This window comes from Balaenoptera borealis (genome assembly GCF_965194805.1).
Source record: "Balaenoptera borealis genome assembly, chromosome: 20".
NCBI lineage: Eukaryota > Metazoa > Chordata > Mammalia > Artiodactyla > Balaenopteridae > Balaenoptera > Balaenoptera borealis.
In genome coordinates, this window is record NC_138879.1 from 37,515,871 (window position 1) to 37,542,054 (window position 26,184).

General features: G+C 35.0%; 1 protein-coding gene and 1 pseudogene across 9 annotated transcripts in view; one reads left to right on the top strand and one right to left on the bottom strand.

The window, feature by feature from the left end:
- The window catches only part of BRIP1 (BRCA1 interacting DNA helicase 1), a 199,194-nt gene that overhangs the window by 85,254 nt on the left and 87,756 nt on the right, over positions 1-26,184 (top strand). For all 8 annotated transcript variants that reach the window (XM_082371969.1, XM_082371975.1, XM_082371976.1 and 5 more), the window contains one exon: positions 6,279-6,440. In XM_082371969.1, coding sequence (XP_082228095.1) covers positions 6,279-6,440 — 162 coding nt within the window. The remainder of the gene's footprint in view (positions 1-6,278; positions 6,441-26,184) is intronic.
- Positions 8-6,272, bottom strand: LOC309618401 (protein tyrosine phosphatase type IVA 1 pseudogene; annotated as a pseudogene). The gene has a single exon. The product of its transcript is annotated as a protein tyrosine phosphatase type IVA 1 pseudogene (transcript).

A 26,184-nucleotide genomic window follows, 5' to 3' on the forward strand; every position in this document is an offset into this window, starting at 1 on the left:
GGTTTTTTGTTGTTGTTTTTTTTTGAAGGCTCTTAGTCTTTTTACCTCAGTAAAATTATAAACAAATTAAAAGGTAACTGAAGTACTGGCAAAACAAATCCTGATACGAAAGTCAACATTTCAGTTTTAGAATAAAGGAAAATTTGTCAGCTACTTGGTAGTGTCAACAAAAGGAAATACCAATAAATAGCATTCCTTCAACCCAGTGAGTAAAAATATACACTTTCAAGGCAAAGACTGTATTGCAATTTCCTTATTTAAATAAGTTTTAAGTTTTTTAATGAAAATTAAAAAGAAAACAAAAATTCAACTTTTTTTTTTACTGTAGTTCCTGATTGTTTAATCATTTGTGTTTTTCTTTTCCATTAGACTATGGTATATCCTTATTCTAATTTTTACATCCTCATCTTTCCACTGCACCTAGATTAATACCTGGTATTAGTTAGCAAGTGTTCAGCACGTTTGAATATCTGAAATGAATTAAAAGTATTCTTATGAGTCCTGTGACTTAAGATTTTAATTTTATTATTTATTTATTTATTTATTTATTCGTTTGTTTGTTTTTATTTTTGGCTGTGTTGGGTCGTTGTTGCTGTGCGTGGGCTTCTCTAGTTGCGGTGAGCGGGGGCTTCTCCGTTGCAGTGTGCAGGCTTCTCTTGTTGTGGAGCACGGGTTCTAGGCGCACAGGCATCAGTAGTTGTGGCTTGTGGGCTCTAGAGCACAGGCTCAGTAGTTGTGGCGCACGGGCTTAGTTGCTCTGCGGCATGTGGGATCTTCCTGGACCAGGGCTCGAACCTTTGTCCCTTGCATTGGCAGGCAGATTCTTAACCACTGTGCCACCAGGGAAGCCCAGATTCTAATTTTTTATAACAATACCATGTAAATGTTACTTTAATTTTCCTAAGAATGTTTGAATTGTCATTTGTCAGTCTGCTATTTCTTTTTAGGAAGTAATTTAAAGTGGTTAGCTACATGCTTAATACCACCTGTGGGCCTAATACAATTCTAGTTCTTTATAAAGAGCTGTAGTTTTCAACCAAGAAGTATTTTTGGAAATTACTGGCATTTAGTAGGTGAGAGCCTTGAATGCTAAACTCCTATATAACCAAGGGTTGTGCTTTCCAAAATCCAGAATGCTCCTGTGTAGAAACATTGCTATAAGCAGTATAGCAAAGGAAAAATATATTTTGCACATTTTCAAGATATTTTCCTTAGAGGTTCATATATATATGGGAAGTTATTAGTAAATTCAGCATGTATTTTTTCAAAAGAATGTTATTATAGGTTCTATGTTCTCAATCTAGTGCACAAAAGCCCGTTTAACCTGTAATGTCACTAAATAATAATTAACAATAATAATAATGCTAGTTCAGCTGGATTCTGTTATAATATTTCCCCCAACTTTTAAAAAGTTTATTTTTTATTTTAATTGTGGTAAAAAACACATGTTGTAAAATTTACCATCTTAACCATTTTTACGTGTATAGTTCAGTTTTGTTAAGTATATTCACACTGTTGTATATAACCAATCTCTAGAGCTTTTTCATCTAGCAACACTGAAATTCTATTCTTAAACAACAATTCTCCATTCCCCCCTCCTCTCAGCCCCTGGTAACCACCATTCCACTTTTTGTTTTTATGAATTTGACTATTCTAAATACCTCATGTAAGTGGAATCACAAGGTTTTTGTGATTAGTTTATTTCACTTAGCCTGGTGTCTTCAAGGTTCATCCTTGTTGTAACATGAATCAGAATTTCCTTCCTTTTTAAGGCTAATATTCCAGTTGTGTGTGTGTGTGTGTGTGTGTGTGTCACATTTTGTTTGTTCATTCATTCATTGATCACCCCAAATTTTTATTTAAAAAATTATAACTTGAAAAATGGAAAAAATAGTATTAATATAGTGAATATCTTTATACCCTTAACCTAGATTCATCAGTTTTTAACATTTTGCATCTGTATATATATGAGACAAAGAAAGAGAAGAGTAATATTGCAAAATGTTGATGATTACATTAATTTTGGTTATGGTATTAGAAAGTAATTTGTAGACATAGTGACACCTTGCCCTTAATTAGTTTAGCATGTTTCTCCCAAGAACAAGTACATAATCTTGCATAACCACAGTATCATGATCGTATCCAAGCAATTTAATATTGATACAATAGAATCTATATTTTTCCAGATATTCCCAATGTGTCTTTGTTTTTTTTTTGATGATAAATACATTTCATCATTTAATGTTTAAGCTCTCACACTAGATTTTTACAAGCTGGTGAACACTGACAAATTATTTCTCCCACAGAACTATAACCACATGTTCCGGGACAGTATAAATATATGGTTGAGGTAACGTTAATACTCATCACCATTTTATCAATTATATAATAAAACAAATTGTCAAGTATCCACATATTAAATTACACAGCTCAAAAGACATAAAACATTAAATGTCTGCTCAATTCATTAGCAGAAACCCACTTTTTTTTTTTTGGCAAGAGAGGTTGGGAATCACACTTCAAACAAAAATAAGTTGGTAAACAACTTCAACTTCAGATAAGTTTGAAAAAAATTACAAGAATTTCAGAAATTTTATGATTAAGAATTGTTTTAGCTACAATAACAAAGTATTTCTACCTTTTAAAAAAATATTTACTAAATTAAAGTACATATTCTACATGTTCTGCACAAGACAAAGGCAACATTTAACTAAAAATACTTAATAGCCCCCTCCCATTCTTTATTCAGGCCCTCCCTGTAAGTTACACCCCAAAGTGCAAACATTAAAATTAACTGTAAGGCTTTTTTGTCTGGAGACATTAAAGACATGTGCTTCCGTACAATGTAGATTTTCTATAACAGCACAAAATGAGTTTTATAGAAAGACATTAAATAATCACTGTAAGACTTGGTTAATTAAAAAAAAAACAAGCAAATCTGATGTATACTGGTATGAATGTGGAAGATGTAAACATATCGTGAGCAAATAACCTCATAGGCCCTACTTTCTATGTTGGAAATGCTGGAAGGAATAAACCACATAAGGTCCAGAGTTTTCATAGTTCCTGGGATTTTAGTTCTATATCATACTAAAAATATACAAGTATTGTGCTGGGTATTTTGGCACCTAGTGTTTCTAAATTTCTTATATATTGCTAAGATTCTGGCATGGAAACAGATTTAAAGGCATGACTCAGTACTGCATGATTTCAGGAAAGGTCATTTGGTACAAACGATGAGCACATTTTAAATGCTGAACAGAAAGAATCCTTTGCTAAGTGGCTAAGTAGGTTGATCATAACCCAAACATAGAGGTTGCAATTCTGCCAGGCTTGTGGCCTGGTAAAACTGCTTTTTGACACTCCTATGGAAGTTTCATCAGACTTTCCCAAGGCAACGTGCTGGCTAACATGTACGACAAATTCCGTCTGTCTAGGTTCCACTTCCAAGCAATGGCATCAGGCATCCCAGTTTTATTGAATGCAACAGTTGTTTCTATGACCATTGGAGTCTTTGAAGCACAGCCACATTTTAGGACGATACTTCTCCAGATACAAAAGTTGATTGCTGTTAAAAGCTCCATGCCGCTTTTGTCTTATGAACTGTACTGCATCTTCATATTTCATTCCACCTTCAATTAATGCTAGGACGACAAGCACTGGACCTCTCCCAAGGCCTGCAACACAATGAAAGGCAATACAACAACCAGGGTCTTCATGAAACTTAATTTTCACAAGACTTAACCAGTCATCAACCATCTGGTTAGATGATGGTGCACCATCATCAAAAGGCCAATCGAGAACATGGATGCCTTCTTTCTCCACAAGAGTAGTGTCATAAGTTGCTTCACATACTCTTACTATTGTGGTAACCATACTTATTAAGTTCCTGTATAAATTTGTTTAAGGTTGCATTAGTTGGATTGTGTGTAATGAGAAATCTCATGTTCTTGTAAGTGACTTCCACAGGAGCTGGACAGTTCATTTGAGCCATGTTAATTTAGTTAAAAAACACTCAATAGGGTTATGAAAGAATTTTAAAAATTGAATACAGAAATGATGCAAAGAAACTGAGTCTACTTCAATATACTCCACTTGAAATTCTTAGTGCTTTCAAGTATGAAGTTGGGAGTAATGGGAAATGAAATGAACCTCCTAACAAGAAGCAGCAATTCTTCAATCCAGTAATACTGAGGCAATAGAAAGGAAGTGCACTGAGGTTTACCCCATCCAGGTCAGAACTCTTGTAAAAAATGCTCTGTGGGTTTCAATTCAACACTTCTGTGTCCAGGTTAGCCACTCTTACGGGGGCTTCTTGGTGGAGTAGTAATGAATTTCTACAGTTCACTTGTCTGCATAGAGGTCGTGCTGTGCCTGGCAGTAGTCTCCACTGCCGTTCAGAAACTCCATAAATGTGTGACCAAGAACACCACAGAACTGCCTCTCTAGCCTGTTCTCTTGGCGTAGGTTTGGTTATCCCAAGAAAGGTCCACTCTTGTAGCTTCACTCTCAGGGCACCGAATGCTCCCAATGTGTCTTTTATACCTGTTTATTTTTCTTATTCTTGATTCAGGATCCAGTCAAGTATTATATATTGCATTTGGTTTTCAAGTCTCTTTAGTTTTTTTTTTTCTTTCTTATTTTAGACTGAAGTATAGTTGATTTACAATATTAGTTTCAGGTGTACAACATAGTGATTCAAAGTTTTTATAGATTATAAAAACTCCATTTAAAGTTATAAAATATTGGCTATTATCCCTATGCGGTACAATATATCCTTGTAGCTTATTTATTTTATACATAGTAGTTTGTACCTCTTAATTCCCTACCCCTATCTTGCCCTTCCCCCCACTAGTAACCACTAGTTTGTTCTATTTGGGAATCTTTTCTGTTTTGTTATATTCATTTGTGTTGTATTTTTTAGATTCCACATGTAAGTGATAACATACAGTATTTGTCTTTCTCTGTCTGACTTATTTCACTTAGCCTAATACCCTCCAGGTCCATCCATGTTGTTGCAAATGGCAAGATTTCATTCTTTTTTATGGCTGAGTACTCTTCCATTGTGTGTGTGTGTGTGTGTGTGTGTGTGTGTGTGTGTGTATACCACATCTTCTTTATCCATTCATCTGTGATGGACATTTAGGTTGCTTCCATATCTTTAGCTATTGGAAATAACACTACTATGAATATTGGGGTACATGTATCTTTTCAAATTAGTGTTTTTGTTTTCTTCAGATATACTCCCAGAATTGGAATTGCTGGATGATATGGTATTTCTATTTTTAGTTTTTTGAGGAACCTCCATACAGTTTTCCATAGTGGCTGCACCAGTTCATGTCTCTTTAGTCCTTAAAATAGTTTTCTTGCCCATTTTTTCTGTCTTTCATGACATTTTTAAAGAATTCAAGTCACCAGTTGTCCTTAGGAATATTTTATAATCTGGATTTTTCTGATTGTTTTCTCATGATAAGATTCAAGTTAAAGTGTTTGGTAAGAATACTATATAAGTGATATTGTTACTTCCCATTGTATCATATCAAGAAACACATACTGTCAGTTTGTCTTATTACTAGTTGATCATTTGATTTAAAGTTGATTAAACTGGTATCCATCAGATGTCATCTTGCAAGATGTACCTAATCTTGTATATCATTTCCAAATATAAGACTATTACATTTTTCAACAATCTGAAGTGTTTGTATTGTCTTTAGAATACTAATAAAATTTGTACTTTCTCTTAGTCAAATTAGCTATACAAAGGCTAGACCTATGTGAATGTAGAGGAATTGCACATAACTGTAAAATTTGGTGGGTCTGATTTTCTGACTATAGATCTTTGAGCATCGGGGAATTTGTGAAACAGTAGTTCCTGTCATAATTGAATCTTAGAGACTTAACTATAGCAGATCGTACCAGCCCTCATCTCTTATTTTGGATTCATTTCTGATTTATTCATTTCATTTGTTCCTATCATCTAACAAAATGTTACCTGCTTAATTTTGTAAAGCTATTGAGGAAATACATAAATATAACCTGTTTTTCTTTCATCCTAAGAGAATTCAGTGGTCTGCCTAAAGTAAAACTTTCATAAATTAAATCTATATATAATTAATTAAAGATAATAGGAAAAATCCCCAACAATTTAAAAGTAAATTTTCTCTAAACTCATTGCTTGATCTTTTTTTGACATACATGTAATTAAGGCTCCCAAATTAAATGCTAATTTGCCTGCCTCATTTAAGCATAACTCTAATACTGACATATTTATATTCCAGGTTTGGGTTGGCACCATTGGGTCAGGCCCCAAGGGTCGCAATCTCTGTGCTACCTTCCAGCACACGGAAACATTTGAGTTCCAGGATGAAGTGGGAGCACTTGTGTTATCTGTGTGCCAGACTGTGAGCCAAGGAATTTTGTGTTTCCTGCCATCTTACAAGGTAAAGGAATATTTATTTTTTCTTTTGCCTTTAAAAGATCATGTGGCATTATCACCACAAGCAGCAGGGGAATTACAGTTTCCTAAACTTCATATATTATTTTACTTGTTTATTAAGATGCTGCCTGATTGTTCTACCACCGTTTTACTTGAAAGTCTAAAAGACTAAAGGTCTTCGAACAGTGTTAGTTATATAAGAGAGCTATTTTTGTATATGTGATTTTTATTCTTAGGGGCAGGTTGATATTTTCATGGTTAAAGGAAAAAGCATTATTTTCACTTTGATAAATTACACTATTTGAATGTTTCAGTAATCTGAATAAGACTTTCTTTGTTGCCCATCGTGGTTTTTTTTGGAGTATAATTGCTTTACAATGTTGTGTTAATTTCTGCTGTACAATGAAGAGAATCAGCTATATGTATACATATATCCCCTCCCTCTTTGACCTCCCTCCCACCCACATCCCCCCATCCCACCCATCTGGGTCATCACAGAGCATGGAGTTGAGCTCCCTGTGCTATACCGGAGGTTCTCACTAGCTATCTATTAAGTTGGCCCAACCCAATATTTTACACATGGTAGTGTATTTATGTCAAACCTAGTCTCCCAGTTCATCTCACCCTTGCTTTCCCTCCCTGTGTCCACATGTCCATTCTCTACATCTACGTCTCTATTCTTGCCCTCGAACTAGGTTCATCTGTACCATTTTCCTAGATTCCACATACATGCATTAATATATGATATTTGTTTTTCTCTTTCTGACTTACTTCACTCTGTATGACAAACTCTAGGTCCATACACATCTCTACAAATGACCCAGTTTCGTTCCTTTTTATGGCTGAGTAATATTCCATTATATATATGTACCACATCTCCTTTATCCATTCATTTGTCAATGGAAATTTAAGTTGTTTCCATGTCCTGGCTATTGTAAATAGTGCTGCAGTGAACACTGGGGTACATGTGACTTTTGAATTATGGTTTTCTCAGAGTATATGCCCAGTTGTGGGACTGCTGGGTCCTATGGTAGTTCTATTTTTAGTTTTTAAAGGAACCTCCATACTGTTCTCCATAGTGGCTGTATCAGTTACATTCCCACCAACAGTGCAAGAGAGTTCCCTTTTCTCCACACCGTCTCCAGCATTTATTGTTTGTAGATTTTTTGATGATGGCCATTCTGACCTGTGTGAGGTGATACCTCATTGTAGTTTTGATTTGCATTTCTCTACTAATTAGTGATGTTGAGCATCTTTTCATGTGCCTCTTGGCCATCTGTATGTCTTCTTTGGAGAAATGTCTATTTAGGTCATCCTTCCATTTTTTGATTGGGTTGTTTATTTTTTTGAAATTGAGCTGCATGAGCTATTTGTATATTTTGGAGATTAATCCTTTGTCCGTTGCTTCATTTGCAAATATTTTCTCCCATTCTGAGGGTTGTCTTTTCGTCTTGTTTATGGTTTCCTTTGCTGTGCAAAAGCTTTTAAGTTTAATTAGGTCCCATTTGCTTACTTTTGTTTTTATTTTCATTACTCTAGGAGGTGGATTAAAAAAGATCTTGCTATGATTTATGTCATAGAGTGTTCTTCCTATGTTTTCCACGAAGAGTTTTGTAGTGACCGGTCTTACATTTAGGTCTTTAATCCATTTTGAATTTATTTTTGTGTATGGTGTTAGGCAGTGTTCTAATTTCATTCTTTTACCTGTAGCTGTCCTGTTTTCCCAGCACCACTTATTGAAGAGGCTGTCTTTTCTGCATTGTATAGAATCTGCATCCTTTGTCATAGATTAGGTTACCATAGGTGCATGCTTTTATCTCTGGGCTTTCTATCCTGTACCATTGATCTATATTTCTGTTTCCGTGCCAATACCATACTGTATTGATTACTGTAGCTTTGTAGTATAGTCTGAAGACAGGGAGCCTGATTCCTCCATCTCCTTTTTTCTTTCTCAAGATTGCTTTGGCTATTCGGGATCTTTTGTGTTTCCATACAAATTGTAAAATTTTTTGTTCTAATTCTGTGAAAAATGCTTTGGGTAGTATAGTCATTTGCACAGTATTGATTCTTCCAATCCAAGAACATGGTATATCTCTCCATCTGTTTCTGTCATCTTTGATTTCTTTCATCACTGTTTTACAGTTTTCTGAGTACAGATCTTTTGCCTCCTTAGGTAGGTTTATTCCTAGGTATTTTATTCTTTTTGTTGCGATCGTAAATAGGATTGTTTCCTTAATTTCTCTTTCTGATCTTTCGTTGTTAGTGTATAGGAATGCAAAAGATTTCTGTGCATTAACTTGGTATCCCTCAACTTTACTAAATTCATTGATTAGCTCTAGTTGTTTTCTGGTGACATCTTTAGGGTTTTCTATGTATAGTATCATGTCATCTGCAAACAGTGACAGTTTTACTTCTTTTCCAATCTGGATTCCTTTTATTTCTTTTTCTTCTCTGATTGCCATGGCTAGGACTTCCAAAACTATGTTGAATAATAGTGGTGAGAGTGGACATCTTTGTCGTGTTCCTGATCTTAGAGGAAATGCTTTCAGGTTTTCACCATTGAGAATGATGTTTACTGTGAGTTTGTTGTATATGGCCTTTATTATGTTGAGGTAGGTTCCCTCTTTGCCCACTTTGTGGAGAGTTTTTATCATAAATGGGTGTTGAATTTTCTCAAAAGCTTTTTCTGCATCTATTGAGATGATCATATAGTTTTTATTCTCTAATTTGTTAATACGGTATATCACATCGATTAGTTTGCATATATTGAAAATCCTTACATCCCTGGGATAAATCCCACTTGATCATGGTGTATGATCCTTTTAATGTGTTGTTGGATTCTGTTTGCTAGTATTTTGTTCAGGATTTTTGCGTCTATGTTCATCAGTGATATTGGTCTGTAATTTTCTTTTTTTGTGATATTTTTGTCTGGTTTTGGTATCAGGGTGATGGTGGCCTCGTAGAACGAGTTTGAGAGTGTTCCTCCCTCTGCAATTTTTTGGAAGAGTTTGAGAAGTATAGGTGTTAGGTCTTCTCTAAATGTTTGATAGAATTCACCTGTGAAGTCATCTGTTCCTGGACTTTTGTCTGTTGAAAGATTTTTAATTACAGTTTCAATTTCATTACTTGTGATTTGTCTGTTTATATTTTCTAATTCTTCCTGGTTCAGTCTTGGAAAGTTGTACCTTTCCAAGAATTTGTCCATTTCTTCCAGGTTGTCCATTTTATTGTCATATTGTTGCTTGTAGTAGTCTCTTATAATCCTTTGTATTTCTGCAGTGTCAGTTGTAATTTCTCCTTTTTCATTTCTAATTTTATTGATTTGAGTCCTCTCCCTTTTTCTCTTGATGAGTCTGGCTAAAGGTTTATCAATTTTGTTTATCTTCTCAAAGAGCCAACTTTTAGTTTTATTGATCTTTGCTACTGTTTTCTTTGTTTCTATTTCATTTATTTCTGCTCTGATCTTTATGATTTCTTTCCTTCTACTAACTTTGGGGGTTTTTTGTTCTTCTTTCTCGAGTTGCTTTAGGTGTAAGGTTAGATTGTTTATTTGAGATTTTTCTTGTTTCTTGAGGTGAGGTTGAATTGCTATAAACTTCCCTCTTAGAACTGCTTTTGCTGCGTCCCATAGGTTTTGGGTTGTCGTGTTTTCATTGTCATTTGTTTCCAGGTATTTTTTAAAATTCCTCTTTGATTTCTTCAGTGATCTCTTGGTTATTTAGCAGCGCACTGTTTAGTCTCCATGTATTTATGGGTTTTTTTTCCTGTGGTTGATTTCTAATCTCATAGCGTCATGGTCAGAAAAGATGCTTGATACAATTTCAGTTTTCTTAAATTTTCCAAGGCTTGATCTGTGACCCAAGATGTGATCTATCCTAGAGAATGTTCCGTGTGCACTTGAGAAGAAAGTGTGTTCTGCTGCTTTTGGGTGGAATGTCCTATCAATATCAATTAAATCTATCTGGTCTGTTGTGTCATTTAAAGCTTGTGTTTCCTTATTTATTTGCTATCTGGATGATCTGTCCATTGGTGTAAGTGGGGTGTTAAAGTCCCCTACTATTATTGTGTTACTGTCAATTTCCCCTTTTATGGCTTTAGCATTTGCCTTATATACTGAGGTGCTCCTATGTTGGGTGCATAAATATTTGTAATTGTTATATCTTCTTCTTGGTTTGATCCCTTAATCATTATGTAGTGCCCCTCCTTATCTTTTGTAACAGTCTTTATTTTAAAGTCTCTTTTATCTAATATGAGTATTGCTACTGCAGCTTTCTTTCATTTACAGTTGCATGGAATATCTTTTTCCATCCCCTACTTTCAGTCTGTTATGTATCCCTAGGTCTGAAGTGGGTCTCTTGTAAGACAGCATATATATGAGTCTTTTTCTGTATCCATTCAGCCAGTTTGTGTCTTTTGGTTGGACATTTAATCCATTTACATTCAAGGTAGTTATCGATATGTATGTTCCTATTACCATTTTCTTAATTGTTCTGGGTTTCTTTTTGTGGGTCTTTTTCTTCTCTTGTGTTTCCCGCCTAGAGAAGTTCCTTTAGCATTTGTTGTAAAGCTGGTTTGGGGGTGCTGAATTCTCTTAGCTTTTGCTTGTTTGTGAAGATTTTGATTTCTCCGTTGAATCTGAATGAGTTCCTTGCTGGGTAGAGTAATCTTGGTTGTAGGCTTTTCCCTTTCATCACTTTAAATATGTCCTGCCACTCCCTTCTGGCCTGCAGAGTTTCTGCTGAAAAATCAGCTGATAACCTTATGGGGATTCCCTTGTAATTTGTTGGTTTTTCCTTGCTGCTTTTAATATTTTTTCTTTGAATTTAATTTTTGTTCGTTTGATTATTATGTGTCTTGGTGTGTTTCTACTTGGGTTTATGCTGTATGGGACTCTCTGCGCTTCCTGAACTTGGATGGCTATTTTCTTTCCCATGTTAGGGAAGTTTTCGACCATAATCTCTTCAAATATTTTCTCAGACCCTTTGTCTTTCTCCTCTTCTTCTGGGACCCCTAGGATTCGAATGTTAGTGCGTTTAGTGTTGTCCTAGAGGTCTCTGAGACCATCCTCATTTCTTTTCATTCTTTTTTCTTTTTTTCTGCTCCTTGGCAGTTATTTCCACCATTCTGTCTTCCAGCTCACTTATTCGTTCTTCAGCCTCAGTTATTCTGCTATTGATTCCTTCTAGGGTATTTTTCATTTCAGTTATTGTGTTGTTCATCATTGTTTTTTCTTTAGTTCTTCTTGGACCTTGTTAAACATTTCTTGTAGTTTCTCAATCCGTGCCTCCATTCTATTTCCAAGATATTGGATCTTTTTTACTATCATTACTCTGAATTCTTTTTCAGGTAGGTTGCCTATTTCCTCTTAATTTATTTGGTCTTGTAGGTTTTTATCTTGCTCCTTCATCTATTAACATATTTTTTTGTCGTCTCATTTTTTTTGATGGGTGGGGTTGTGTTCCTATCTTGCTGGTTGTTTGGTCTGAGTCATCCAGCACTGGAGTCTGCAGTTAGTTTGGTAGAGCTGGGTCTTGGAGCCGAGATGAGGACCTCTGAGAGACCTCACTCTGATTAATATTCCCTGGGGTCTGAGGTTCCCTGTTAGTCCAGCGGTTTGGACTCGATGCTCCCATCACAGGAGCTCAGGCCTGACTCTCGGCCTGGAACCAAGATTCTCCAAGTTGCACGGCACAGAAAAAAAAAAAAGAGCTGAACAATAAGAAAGAATAAAAAATAAAATAAAATTGGAAAAGTTAAAAATATACTAGAAAAAATTAAGATATAAATGAAACAATAACTAGGCAAAACAGAACCACAAAAGGAAAAATAAAAGGGGTGACCAGAAAATGCTTTGACTGTTGGGAAGTGGAGTTTAGGTGGGGGGTGGGGCCTAGGCTCAGGACCAGTGTGGCCAGAAAAGGTCCTGGGGGTTGGTGGTGGGGCTTGGACTCAGCACAGCTGGAGGGGACCTCAGAGGGTGGAGGTTCAGGCCCAGGACCCCAGCAGGCTCCCTGCGGTCCGAGTGGGTAGGTGGAAATGCTGGCCCTTCCAGTCCTCTGATCTCTCAAAGGTCTCTCACCATCCCCGCTGATCTCCTCACTGTGAGTGGGCCCTTCCTAGCATGGGAACCCTTCCCCTGCCCCAGCTACCCCTCAGGGGCACCGGTCTGGTCTCGCCTGCACTTCACCCCCCTCCCTACCCCCCACGTCCTACCTGGTCGCGTGGGGGTCCTCCCATCCCCTTAGGTTTCTGAGGTCCCCCACCAGTGCCTCGTAGGTGCCCTAGTTATGAGGAGATGTGAACTCCGCATCCTCCTACTCTGCCATCTTGACTCCACCTCCTCTTGGCCGTCTTTTTACTTCATGTATTTGAGTAGAAAAAAATTTTTTTTCTTGTTTTTAGAGTCGCTCTGAGTTTTAATAATATTTTCTTGTGTTAAATTGAGTTATATCTTGTATTTTAGTCCTCCTAATACTCAAAGCATTAAAAGCACATATAATTCCTGAGAGTAATATCATACTTTATGAAAATCTAAGCTAAATTTCAATGTAGAGAAGTGGCATTCCCTTTGCTTTTTTCATAGGAAGTTATTATATATGTAAGGACATTAGCATAAGTAATATATTTGAATGGGAATATTGATACTTTTGGCTCTTCTTCTCTCTACATACTGGTATGGTCTGATGTTTCCCCCCAAATTTCATATGTTTAAATCCTAACCCCCAAAGATGATGACATTAAGAAGTGGGGCCTTTGGGAGATGCTTATGTCATGAGGATAGAGTCCTCATGAATGGGATTAATGACTTACAAAAGAGGCTCCAGAGAGATTCCTTGTCCTTTCTACCATGTGAGGACACAGTGAGAAGGTACCCACTATGAACCAGGAAGAGGGCCCTCACCAAACATGACCATGCCAGTGCCTTGATCTTGTACTTTCCAGTGTTCAGAACTGTAAGTGATAAATTTCTGTTGTTTATAAGCTACCCAGTTCCTGGCACTTTGTTATAGCAGCTGGAATGGGACTAAGACGCATACTTTGTTTGCCAAAGATGCAGTAAATTAGTTCTCCTGTAGATAAATTGAAGGAATTACTTTCAGAAGAAATTAAATCACATAGGTTTTTTTTTTAATAAGAATGTCTAAAAATGGACATATACATATTCAAAATTCTTAATACAAAGCAATATTTATTCCAGAGTGTGAACACCTACACCAAAAGTTATATTAAGGAAAACTAATAATTAAGCCTGGAATTAAAGAAAAGCAAGGTCTCAGCACATTAAGAAAATGTTTTAAATTAACACCACAATGTAAATCAACTATATTTCAATTAAAAAAATTGAAAAGAAAGAAAACCTTTTTATATATTTATAGTTTCCAATCACAATCACAGAAAGTGAGCCAGGAATTGCCCAGTTGAGTAAATGAACAATTTCATTTTCTGTTAGGCTTCAACAAGGTTTTTTTTTTTTGTTTGTTTGTTTTTTAATTTTTAATTTATTACTTATTTATTATTTTTATTTTTGGCTGTGTTGGGTCTTCGTTTCTGTGTGAGGGCTTTCTCCAGTTGCGGCGAGTGGGGGCCACTCTTCATCGCGGTGCGCGGGCCTCTCACTATCGCGGCCTCTCTTGTTGCGGAGCACAGGCTCCAGACGCGCAGGCTCAGTAGTTGTGGCTCACAGGCCCAGTTGCTCCGTGGCATGTGGGATCCTCCCAGACCAGGGCTCGAACCTGCGTCCCCCGCACCGGCAGGCAGACTCTCAACCACTGTGCCACCAGGGAAGCCCATCAACAAGGTTTTTAATTACTAATTCAATCTTCTTACTAGCTTTAAAATTCTTCAGATTGTCTATTTCTCCATGATTTGGTTTTTGTAGATCGTGTTTCTAGGAATTCATCCATTTTGTCTAGGTTATCCAATTTCTTTGCTTCTGCTAGTTTTAGGTTGTTTGCTCTTCTTTTTCTAGTTCCTTAAGGTGTAATATTAGGTTATTGATTTAAAATGTTTTTCAAGTGTGCAATTACAGATATAAATTTCCCTCTTAGCACTGCTTTCTTTGCATCCCATAAATTTTGGTATGTTTTGGTTTTCATTTTCATATTTGTCAAGGTATTTTCTGATTTCTCTTGTGATTTCTTCTTTGACATATTGGTTGCTTAAAAAGTGTGTTTGATTTTCTTACATTTGAATTTTCTAGTTTTCTTTCTGTTATTTATTACTTGTTTTATTCCATTGTGATCAGAAAAGACATTTTGTATGATTACAGTCTTTTATTAAGACTTGTTTTGTGGACTAACATGTGGTCTCTCCTGGAAGATGTTCCATGTGCATTTGGGGAAAATGTGTATTCTCCTGTTGTTTGGTGGGGTGCTATATATGTCTGTTAGGTCCAGTTGCTTTACAGTGTTGTTCAAGTTCTCTATTTCCTTATTTATCTCTGTCCAGTTTATATGCATTATTGGAAATGGGGTATTGAAATCTCCAACTGTTATTGTAGAATTATCAGTTTCTCCCTTCAACTCTGTCATTATGTGCTTCATATGTCTTGGGTGCTCTGGTTTTGGTTTTGTTTACAATTGTTATATGTTCTTCTGAATTGACCATTTTATCAATATATAGTATCCTTTGTCCCTTGTAACAATTTTTGGTGTATTTGTCTCATATTAGTAATGGCATCCTACCTTTCTTTTGGTAATCATTTGCATGGAATCTCTTTTTCCATCCTTTTACTTTTCACCTTCACATCTTTAGATCTAAAGTGAATCTCTGTCTCTTTTTTAAATTGAGCTATAATTGATTTACAGTATTGCGTTAGTTTCAGGTATACAACACAGTGACTTGGGTTTTTACAGATTATATTCCATTATAGGTTATTACAAGATGTTGGGTATAATTCCCAGTACTCTGCTGGAAACAGTACTACTGTTTAGTACTGCTAAACAGTAAATCCTTGTTGCTTATCTATTTTATATATAGTAGTTTGAACCTGTTAATAAAGTGAATCTCTTGTAGTCAACATATAGTTGGACCGTATATATTTTTTAATCCATTCTGCCAATGTCTGCTTTTTGATTGGAGAGTTTAATTCACTTATTTTTAAAGTAATAAATGATAAGAAAAGACTTCAGCCATTTTATTGTTTTCTGTATGTTTTACAACTATTATGTACCTCACATTTCCTCCATCATTATCTTTTTTGTTTGGTTGATTTTTTTGTAGTTACACATTTTGATTCTTTTCTCATATTTCGTGTATATTTCATAGGGTTTTTTTTGTGTGGCTAACATGGGGATTGCCTGTAACATCCTAAAGTTATAACAGTCTGATTTTTTTAAATTTATGTTATTGAAGTATAGTTGCTTTACAGTGTTGTGTTAATTTCTGCTGTATAGCAAAGTGATTCAGTTATGTGTGTGTGTGTGTGTGTGTGTGTGTGTGTGTGTGTATATTTTTTCATATTCTTTTTCATTATGGTTAATCACAGTATATTGAATATAGTTCCCTGTGCTATGCAGTAGGACCTTGTTGTTTATCCATTCTGCATATAATAGTTTGCATCTGCTCATCCCAAACTCCTGATCCATCCCTCCCCCCACCACACTTGGCAACCACAAGTCTGTTCTCTATGTCTGTGAGTCTGTTTCTGTTTCATAGATAAGTTCATTTGTGTCATATTTTAGATTCCACATGTAAGTGATATCCTATGGTATTTGTCTTTCTCTTTCTGAGTTACTTCACTTAGTACGATAATCTCTAGGTCCATCCATGTTGCTGCAAATGGCATTATTTCATTCTTTTTTATGGCTGAGTAGTCCATTGTATATACGTACCACATCTTAATCCATTCATCTGTCGATGGACATTTAGGTTGTTGCTGTGTCTTGGCTATTGTGAATAGTTCTGCTATGAACATAGGGGTGCAGATATCTTTTTGAATTATAGTTTTGTCTGGATATATGCCCAGGAGCGGGCTTGCTGTATCATATGTCAACTCTAGTTTTAGTTCTCTGAGGAACCTCTGTACTGTTTTCCATTGTGGCTGCACCAACTTACATTCCCACCAACAGTGTAGGAGGGTTCCCTTTTCTCCACACCCTCTCCAGCATTTGTTATTTGTAGATTTTTTGATGATGGCCATTTTGACTGGTGTGAGGTGGTACCTCATTGTAGTTTCGATTTGCATTTCTCTAATAATTAGTGATGCTGAGCATCTTTTCATGTTCCTATAGCAGTCTGATTTGAATTGATACCAACTTAACTTCATTTGTGTACAAATACTCCACTTGTAGACAGCTCCATCTTCCCCGTTATGTTACTGATGTTACAAATTACTTCTTTATACATGTGTTCCTGATAACTTGGGATTATAATAATTTTTATGCATTTGCCTTTTAAATCCTGTAGAAAATTAAAAATAGAGTCATAAACCAAAATTACAATAATATTGGCTTTGTATTTGCCCATATATTTACCTTTACTGGAGATGTTTATTATACCATTATATGGTCTTAAGTTACTGTCTTGAATCCTTTCATTTCATAATGAAGGACTCCCTTTAGCATTTCTTGTAGGGAAAATCTAGTGTAATGAACTCTCTCAGCTTTTGTTTATCTGGATATGTCATAATTTCTTTCTCATATTTGAAGGACAGTTTTGTCAGATGTAGAATTCTCAGGTGATAGTTTTTTCTTCAGCACTTTAAATATGTCATCCCACTGCTTCCTGGCCTCCAAGGTTTCTGATGAGAAGTGAGCTTATGATCTTATTGAGGATCCTTGTATGTGTTGAGTTGTTTCTCTCTTGCTTGCTTTTATAGCTTTTAATGCTTATTAGAAAAAAAAGAGAAAGATCTTAAAATTATAATCTAAGTTTCCACATTATCTATTAAAAAAAGAGGAAAATAAACACAAAGAGAAGGAAATAAGTAAGAGCAAAAATCAATAAAACAGAAAACTGATAAATAATAGAAACAAATAAATGAAACTAAGAGCTGTAGTCATTATTAAAATATACTAATAAAATTAAAAACTTAACAAGACAATTAAGAATAAATAAATAGAATAAATGTTACCAATATTAGGAATTAAGAGGGAACATTGTTACAGATTCTGTTGAGTTAAAAAGATAATAGAGAAATAATTTCAAAAACTTCATGCCAGGGACGAAGTGAGAGAGTGGCATGGACATATATACACTACCAAATGTAAAATAGATAGCTAATGGGAAGCAACCACATAGCACAGGGAGATCAGCTCAGTGCTTTGTGACCATCTAGAGGGGTGGGATAGGGAGGCTGGGAGGGAGATGCCGGAGGGAGGAGATATGGGGATATATGTATATGTATAGCTGATTCACTGTTGTAAAGCAGAAACTAACACACCATTGTAAAGCAATTATACTCCAATAAAGATGTTAAAAAAACAAAACAAAAAACTTTATGCCAAGCAGTTAAACACCGTATATGAAATAGACAAATTCCTTGAAAGACATGGATTTTGAAAATTGACTCAACAAGAACCAGGTAATTCAAATAAAATAGCTGTTGAAAAAATTAAAGTAGTAATTCAAATTTTTCAACAAGGAGAAGTGTAGGCTCAGATGTCTTCATTGCTGAATTCTATCAAGAATACACACATTTGGAGGACTTCCCTGGTGGCGCAGTGGATAAGACTCCACGCTCCCAATGCAGGGAGCCCAGGTTCAATCCCTGGTCAGGGAACTAGATCCCAAATGCATGCCGCAACTAAGAGTTCACATGCCACAACTAAGGACCCCACGAGCCGCAACTAAGGAGCCCACCTGCTGCAACTAAGACCCTGTGCAACCAAATAAATAAATATTAAAAAAAAAATACACAAACTCAAAAAATAGAGGAAGAAGGAACACTTCCCAACTCATCAAGCAAGCATAACTCTGATATCAGAGCCAAACAAGGACATTACAAAAAACAAAATTGTAGACCAACACAGTCCTAAAAGTCTTTAGCAAAAAATTGGTAAATTTAATCCATTAATATAAAAAGGATCATACATAGTGACCAAGTGGGATTCATTCTGGGGAGCCAATAATTGTTCAGTCTTTAAAAATCAAGCATTATAATTTACCACAACAGGATAAATTAGAAAAAGTACATGTTTATCTAAAATTTCAGGTAAAGCATTTTACAAATTCAGTGCCAATTTATGATGTAAACTCTTAGTAAACAGAGAACAACCTGATAAAGGGGAATCTATGAAAAACTTAGAGCTAACATCCTGCTTAATGTTGTAAGACTGAATGCTTTTTTGCCTAACTAGGCACAGATACCCATTCTCACTGCTTGCATTCAACGTTGTATTCAGTGCAGTAAGGCAAGAAAAGGAAATAAAAGATATAAAGATTTGAAAAGAAGTAAAATTGTTTTTGGTCAGACATTGTGATTGTGTACTTAGAAAATCCTAACAAATCTACCAAAAAGCTATTAGAATTAATAACTGAACGTAGCAACCTCTCAGTCTAGAGAAAGTCAATATACATAAACAGATTGTATGTCTATACTAGTAATGAACTATTGGAAAATAAAACTTAAAACAATACCACTTAAAAACACTTAAAAAGCATGAAATTATGTGCATGACATGCATGACCTGAACACTAAAAAGTATAACACATTGCTGAGAGAAATTAAAGCCTACATATAAAAATCTATATAAATGTGGAGACATGCCATGTTCATGAGTTGGAAGTCTCAGTATTGCTAAGGTGTCTATTTTCCTGAAATTTATCTGTACACTCAAGCCAATCTTAGTATAAAAATAAAAATTTCAATAGGCTTTTTCTTTAGAAATTGATACGATTCTATAATGCACACAAAAATGCAATTACTTTGATTTTTTTAACTTAGAAAAATAAATAAAGAGAAAGCTAGAAGTTGTGGAATACTTGGTTTCAAGATTTACTGTAAAGCTACAAAATTCAAGGGTTGGGTATGGGTATAAGAATAGACAATACAGTTGACCCTTGAACAATGTGGGGGTTGGGGCACCAACTTTCTGAGCAGTCAGAAATTTGCTATCACTTTACAATTGGCCCTTCGTGTCTGTGGTCCTGTATCCTCAGAGTCAATCAACCACTGATTGTGTAGTACTGTAGTATGTATTTACTGGAAAAAAATCTGCATATTTAAGTATGAAGCAGTTCAAGCCCATGTTGTTCATGTGTACATCAGTGGAACAAAACAGAGTCCAGAAATAGATCCACATGTATATATGTATGGTCAACAGACTTTTGACAAAGATGTCAAGGTAATTTAATGGAGAAGTGGCGGTCTTCTCAAGAAACAGAATACTTGTATATCCATTTGGGATAAAATGAATACTGATACCTTATAACCTTTTATAACCTTATAAAAATTAACTCAAAAATGATCACATACCTAAACATAAAAGCTAAAACATAACTAAAATCACCTCTTCAAAGAGCTTATCTCCAAATATAGTCACATTCTGAGGTACTGGGGGTTAGGGCTTTAACATATGAATTTTGGGGAAGAACAACTCAGCCCATAACAGGGCACAAAAGAACTTTTGGGGGAAACGTAAATGTTCCATATTTTGATTATGGTAGGAGTTTCTTGGGGACATGCATTTGTCAGACTCATTGAGCTGTTTGCTTAAAATGGTTGTATTTTGTTATGTGTAAATTATACCTCAATAAAATTGCTTTTCTAAACAGCAAAACATCAACTCAAATAAAACAGAAGAAATAAAAATTCTCATTGCAAATCTGATTAAAATTTTATTAAGATAGGGACTTCCCTGACGGTCCAGTGGTTCAGACTCTGCACTTCCACTGTAGGGGGCAAAGGTTCAGTCCCTCGTTGGGGAACTAAGATCCCTCATGCTACACCATGCACCCAAAAATTAAAAAATAATAATAATAATTAAAATATATTTATCTGGAAAGGATAATATAGGATTTTCCCACACAGGAATAGGGTGTGTGTCTATATTACGCATTGTTTTTGTATCCTTCAGTAAAATTAGGTAGTTAAACCAACAATGAAACAGTGCCCTTACCACTTTGCCTTTAACAGAAGTACATAAATAGATACATTCTGCTTTTCATTAGGTTAGCTGGTATTCTACTGTAAATAAATAGCTGAAAAATTAACTTTTTGATATGAAAATCTGTGTTTGAATGTAGTTCAAATTCACTTGTAAAATGAATGTTGAATTATTTATACAAATTGACATGCCATGAGTTTTTAGTTAATCAATCTTACGTTATAGTTTATATTCCCAACAAGCTTCTACTTCACCTTCATGAAGTCTAGAATGTTTAATAATGTAGGTGCAAGAGGCAGGCAGGAGTTCAACTAAAGCAAATTATCAACCCAAAAAAAAAAAAAAAAGGGAGGGAAAGATGTTATAAGATTTTAAAATGGTAAACAAAATAATGAAATTCTATTTTTAATTAATGAATAATATGTCTATGTATACAATATTAAGACTAGAATGCTATTAACATCTAATATTAGATACCAATCCATAATTATGACATAATGGGAATAATTGATGAAGTATTTTTTTTAATGTTTTTTAAATTTTATTTATTTTATTTATTATTTATTTTTAGTTGCATTGGGTCTTCGTTGCATGTGGGCTTTCTCTAGTTGCGGTGAGCAGGGGCTACTCTTCATTGCGGTGCACGTGCTTCTCATTGCAGTGGTTTCTCTTGTTGCAGAGCACAGGCTCTAGGCATGTGGGCTTCAGTAGTTGTGGCATGCAGGCTCAGTAGTTGTGGCTCGCAGGCTCCAGAGCGCAGTCTCAATAGTTGTGGCGCATGGGTTTAACTGCTCCGCGGCATGTGGGATCCTTCCGGACTAGGGATCAAACCTGTGTCCCCTGCATTGGCACGTGGATTCTTAACCACTGTGCCACTAGGGAAGTCCCAATAAAGTATTATTATTGCTTTACAGATGTATAACTCACAATTTTAAAACATATCTAATTACAGTGACATAGTAAACAGCTTCCATAGAAACATCAGTAGCTGTGATGATAAATCAACTGAAGTTTATAGGCATTAGCCCTTTTCTCTTTGTTGGATACTTTGTCTTTGATAAGATAACAGATCCCAGGCCTTTTTACATCTTAATGTAGACAGATTGATGACTTGTACACTAATGGTTTTTATCTTAATCTTGTTTAAAAGCATCTTTTTACTTTCTGATACTCTGATACCCTTTGAGTATCAGTTCTGATGCTCATTTTCAAAAGTTACTTTTGCTAGCACTGCTATTGATTTTACCATAGATACATTTTTTTTTTAGTGTATGTTCACTTTGTCTTATAACAGTAAAAATATCTTAAAAATGACAATTGTAACATAGCTTCCTAGTAAAAGTACATTTTCTAAATAAGTGAAAATTTAAGTAAAATTTAAAAAGTGCTGGCTTTATTATAATAAACATTGCATACTTAAATGTCCTACTTTCTGTTTCTATTGATTTTCCTTTTCCGGATGTTTCATGTAAATGGAATCATACAATATGTGGCCTTTTGTGTGTGGCTTCTTCACTTAGCATAATGTTTTCATGGTTCATCTGTGTTGTAAGATGAATCAATACTTTATTCCTTTTTATGGATGAATGATATTCCTTTTACTTTCAATCTGTTTGTATCTTTGAATTTAAAGTTTGTCTTTTGTAGATAGCATGTAGTTGGATCATTTAAAAAAGTCTGTTCTGCTAGTCTCTGCCTTTTTAGAGTGTTTACTCCATTTAAATTTAATGTAATTATTGATAAGGTAATTTTTAGATCTGCCACTTTGCTATTTGTTTTCTGTATGTTATCTTTCTCTCCCTCTATTCCTCCATTACTACCTTCTTTTCTGTTAGATATATATTTTCTAGTGTGCCATTTAAATTTTTCTAGTGTGCTCTTTTAATTTCATTAGCATTTCTTTTCCTATATATTTTTGAGTTATTTTCTTAATGATTGTCCTGGGAATTACAATAAACAATTTATACAATGTAGTTTGAATTGATACTAACTTAATTTCAATAGTATGTTAAAACTTAGATCTTCTATAGCTATATTATGTCCCACTTTCTTTGTGCTATCCTTGTCATAAAAGTTACATATTTATACACTGTATGCCTGTCAAAACAGATTTATAATTATTGCTTTATGCATTTGTCTTTTAAATGATACAGGAGACAAAAAGTTACAAATAAAAGATATATTTATACTGCCTTTTTTTAGTTACCTATGTTGTTACTTTTACCAGTACTCTAATTCTTCCTGTAGATTTTAGTTACTGTCTAGTGTCTCTAAACACTCATTCTTAAATAGAGTCTGCCTTGTACCTCTCTCAGTTGTAATCCATTGTCATTATCATGGAGCCCTTTTGATCTGATGGTAAGGTATTGGGAAAGGCAAAGCATCCTATAATTCTTTGATTAAGTCTCAGTCCTTTAGTAGGCCTGTGTCCTTGGGCTGTAACCTTCACATGTTTCTCAGCTCTTTATTCATCTCCTTACATAAGACAGGAAGTCTAGAGGGAGCTGAAGTTTGGATAATTTTCCTTTTCCCCAATTTTGGATAAGGCTGTGGCAAAGTCTTCTCCCTTACTGGGAGATTGGCCTTTGTTATGGGGAATGCGTAGAGTATATTTCAAAATGGTTGTTTTCCCCCTCTCCCTGCCAGAAAAAGGAGGGTTTTTCTTAACTCTTTACTGTTGTAACTTTGGGGGGGATGTTCCTGGAGGTAGTATCTACAAAATATGGAGGCCGCCTAGGGATGTGGCCCCTAGGAGTTTCTCACTATTACACTAGTATACACTGTGCCTCCAGCAGTTCATCCAAATTATCATTTAAGCATTCCTACCAATTTATGGTTTTAGTGTCTTCTGTGCCCAGTAGCAGTTCTGGACTGTGATTCTCTGTATTCACTATCTCTCCAGATTTTAGGATAGCAGTTTGCCTTATGACCTCAGTTCTCTGATGTGTCCAAGTCATTGATTTTCAGTTTGTTTAGCTTTTTTCTTGGTGTAAGATGTGTATGATGACTTCTGAGTTCTTTACATATTGGAGCTGAAAGTGGAAGTCCTAATTTTATCTTTAAAAATGTATTTTCAACTGAGTTTCAGAATGTAGATATAATTTACTTAAAAGATAAAACCAACACATTGTAATAGTCTTTGTCTGTACCACTGTCAACTCTTACACATTACAGTGGCTAGAGTCATTGAATGTCATCTCTTTTGCATTTTGAAGGTGTTAGACATTGGACATGCAGAAGACATGAGAGCTTACATTAGAATTTATTTCGGGGGAAATTTGGGACATACAAATTTAAGTTTTCAAATCACACATTGCAGTGGTAAATAATTTTTTCCTGTATGTCTAGATAATTACAATCCATGATTTACTCAAAACTTTACTCTTTTACTGAGAGAAATGAAATGAATTTCCTTTTGTTATAAACTGCAGCATTTGTGTAAGGATAAAAATGAGAAAGTTGTCGTTCTAGATTCCCCTCCCGCACACACACACACACACACACTTCTTTCAGAGCCTTCTAAAGTTACTAAATATTGTAATAGTTTCATGAAGAATACCATTCCTCCACTAAGATAAATTTGATTTTGACCCTATTGTCATTTAACTAGTGGCACCACTGCTTTAGAACTCTCTGAGAGATCATTTTTATGGGTACAAGAGTTTTTAAACTCTTTTTATGGATAGAGAAGTTTCCATTAAATCATTTTGAAAAGAGACTCTCTGGTGCCAAAGTAGCAACTTGGATCTTTTTATTTGTACATTTCAGACTCTGATTTTCTTTTACATCTTTATGAGTAAAAACTATTTTCCCTGAGGGGACATTTTGCCTTCACCACTGATTGTCAGATAAGGAATAAAATGCAAAATGTTTCAGTCTCTAGTTACAATTTTTATAAATATTGTTTAATATTAAGCTTGTATATTGAGAAATTTGCAATGCTACTAGTTTGACGTTTCTCATTTTTAAGCTATACTGCATTTAATTTAAAGGAGAAACCAAATTGTTCCACATAAAACATTTTTCTTTTTTCTTGTTTAGACACTTGAAGTTTCGGTAGATTATGGATTTGCCTTATTTTAAGTGATCAACTGAGCCTTTTTAAGGAATTTTTTCCACTGTGTTAAATAAAAGGAATCTTGATGGTGTTGAAGCCTTTGGGATGGTGATAAGGAGGTTGTACATCTCTGAGAAGTGAGGAGTAGTTCTTAAGAACTTCTCTTTTTTATTCACTCATTTGTTTATTCCTTCATTAATGTATTCATTTGAAAAACATTTATTGGGCACATACTACATTCTGGGTAGAGAATTCAAATGACTTGGCCAAGGTCATATGTTTGATTAGTGAATGTACATGCCTTAGAACTCTTGATTTTCTAGTCCAATGCTGTCTTCATAATAGTATTTCTAGAGTTTGATATGTGAAATATAGTTGATCTGATAAAATTAATTTGATCCATTACTTTTTGTTTATAACAATATGCACATGTGTACAAATACCTGCATATTGGTATATTTCAGTATGTATATTTGCTTTGCACATTTGGCTTTGCTTATGAGCTAAACAGTTATTGTTAGGAAGATAGATACAAGAGGTACTCTGAAGGAATAGGTTGAAAAGCGGCTTTAATGAGTAAGTGATCAAATATTCTGAAAAATAGAGTAATTGGAAAGTAGCTATTTAAATAACGATTTTTTTGCTTTGTTTTGTTTTATATGCATGGATAGAGTCATGTATACCCTTCGTCTATAAATAACATGCATACATCTGGCTCCAAAAAAGCCTTATAAAAATGTATTGGTTATATGTATAACTGATTCACTTTGCTGTACACCCGAAACTAACACAACATTGTAAACAACTATACTCCAATAAAAATTTTAAAATATGTATTTATTGGTTATAATTTTTAAGTGAAAAATCTAGGGAGAATAAGAGAAATTAAGATTAAACTAGAGTCAAGGATGGCCATGTAACAGTTTGGCAAAGGATCAAGTAATAAATCTGTATTCATTCTAATTGCTTGTGCATCCCTCACTCCCCAACATTGGATCTAAACTGTATATTCCTTGGATAAAAGCATAGTTAGAGAAAGCACTTTTGGGGGAATAACAGGCAAATTGGTTAAATTTAACTTATGATTAATTTACTACACATTTCCATATTAAAGCAATTTATTTGAACTTGATGTGGGCTAGACAAAGTTGGAAGCTCCAGGCATTCATCTTGGTTACAGTCTTTTAATATCCATCTATAGTTAATCTTTGTAAAAGAGACCAATGGATTTTTCCTTGTGGCTGATACTCTCAGATTGGCAGCTTTTGAATTTAGGTGATTTTGGTATCATCAGTTGGGAAATTACCTTGATGCAATGGTTACCCCTAAATACGCTCATCAGGCAGGCTATCCCAAAGGTAATGGGACAGAGAAGCTAACAGACAAATTAAGATGCTTGAATCACAAAGTTTATTTAAATAAATTTCAAACACGTACTTAGAAGTAAAAGGAAAGAGTTGAGGGTAAGTTAACACATTTAGGAGAGGGTACAAGTGGGTGGAAGGACCACATTACCTAAATCCTGGGTTATGCAGAGTTCATATGTCTTGTCTTTCATTCTCTGCCGCATCAGCATTTTTTGCTGATACTGTAGCTACAAAGACTAGAAATGAGTTTGAGCAGCTTGGCCCAGTAGATGGAAA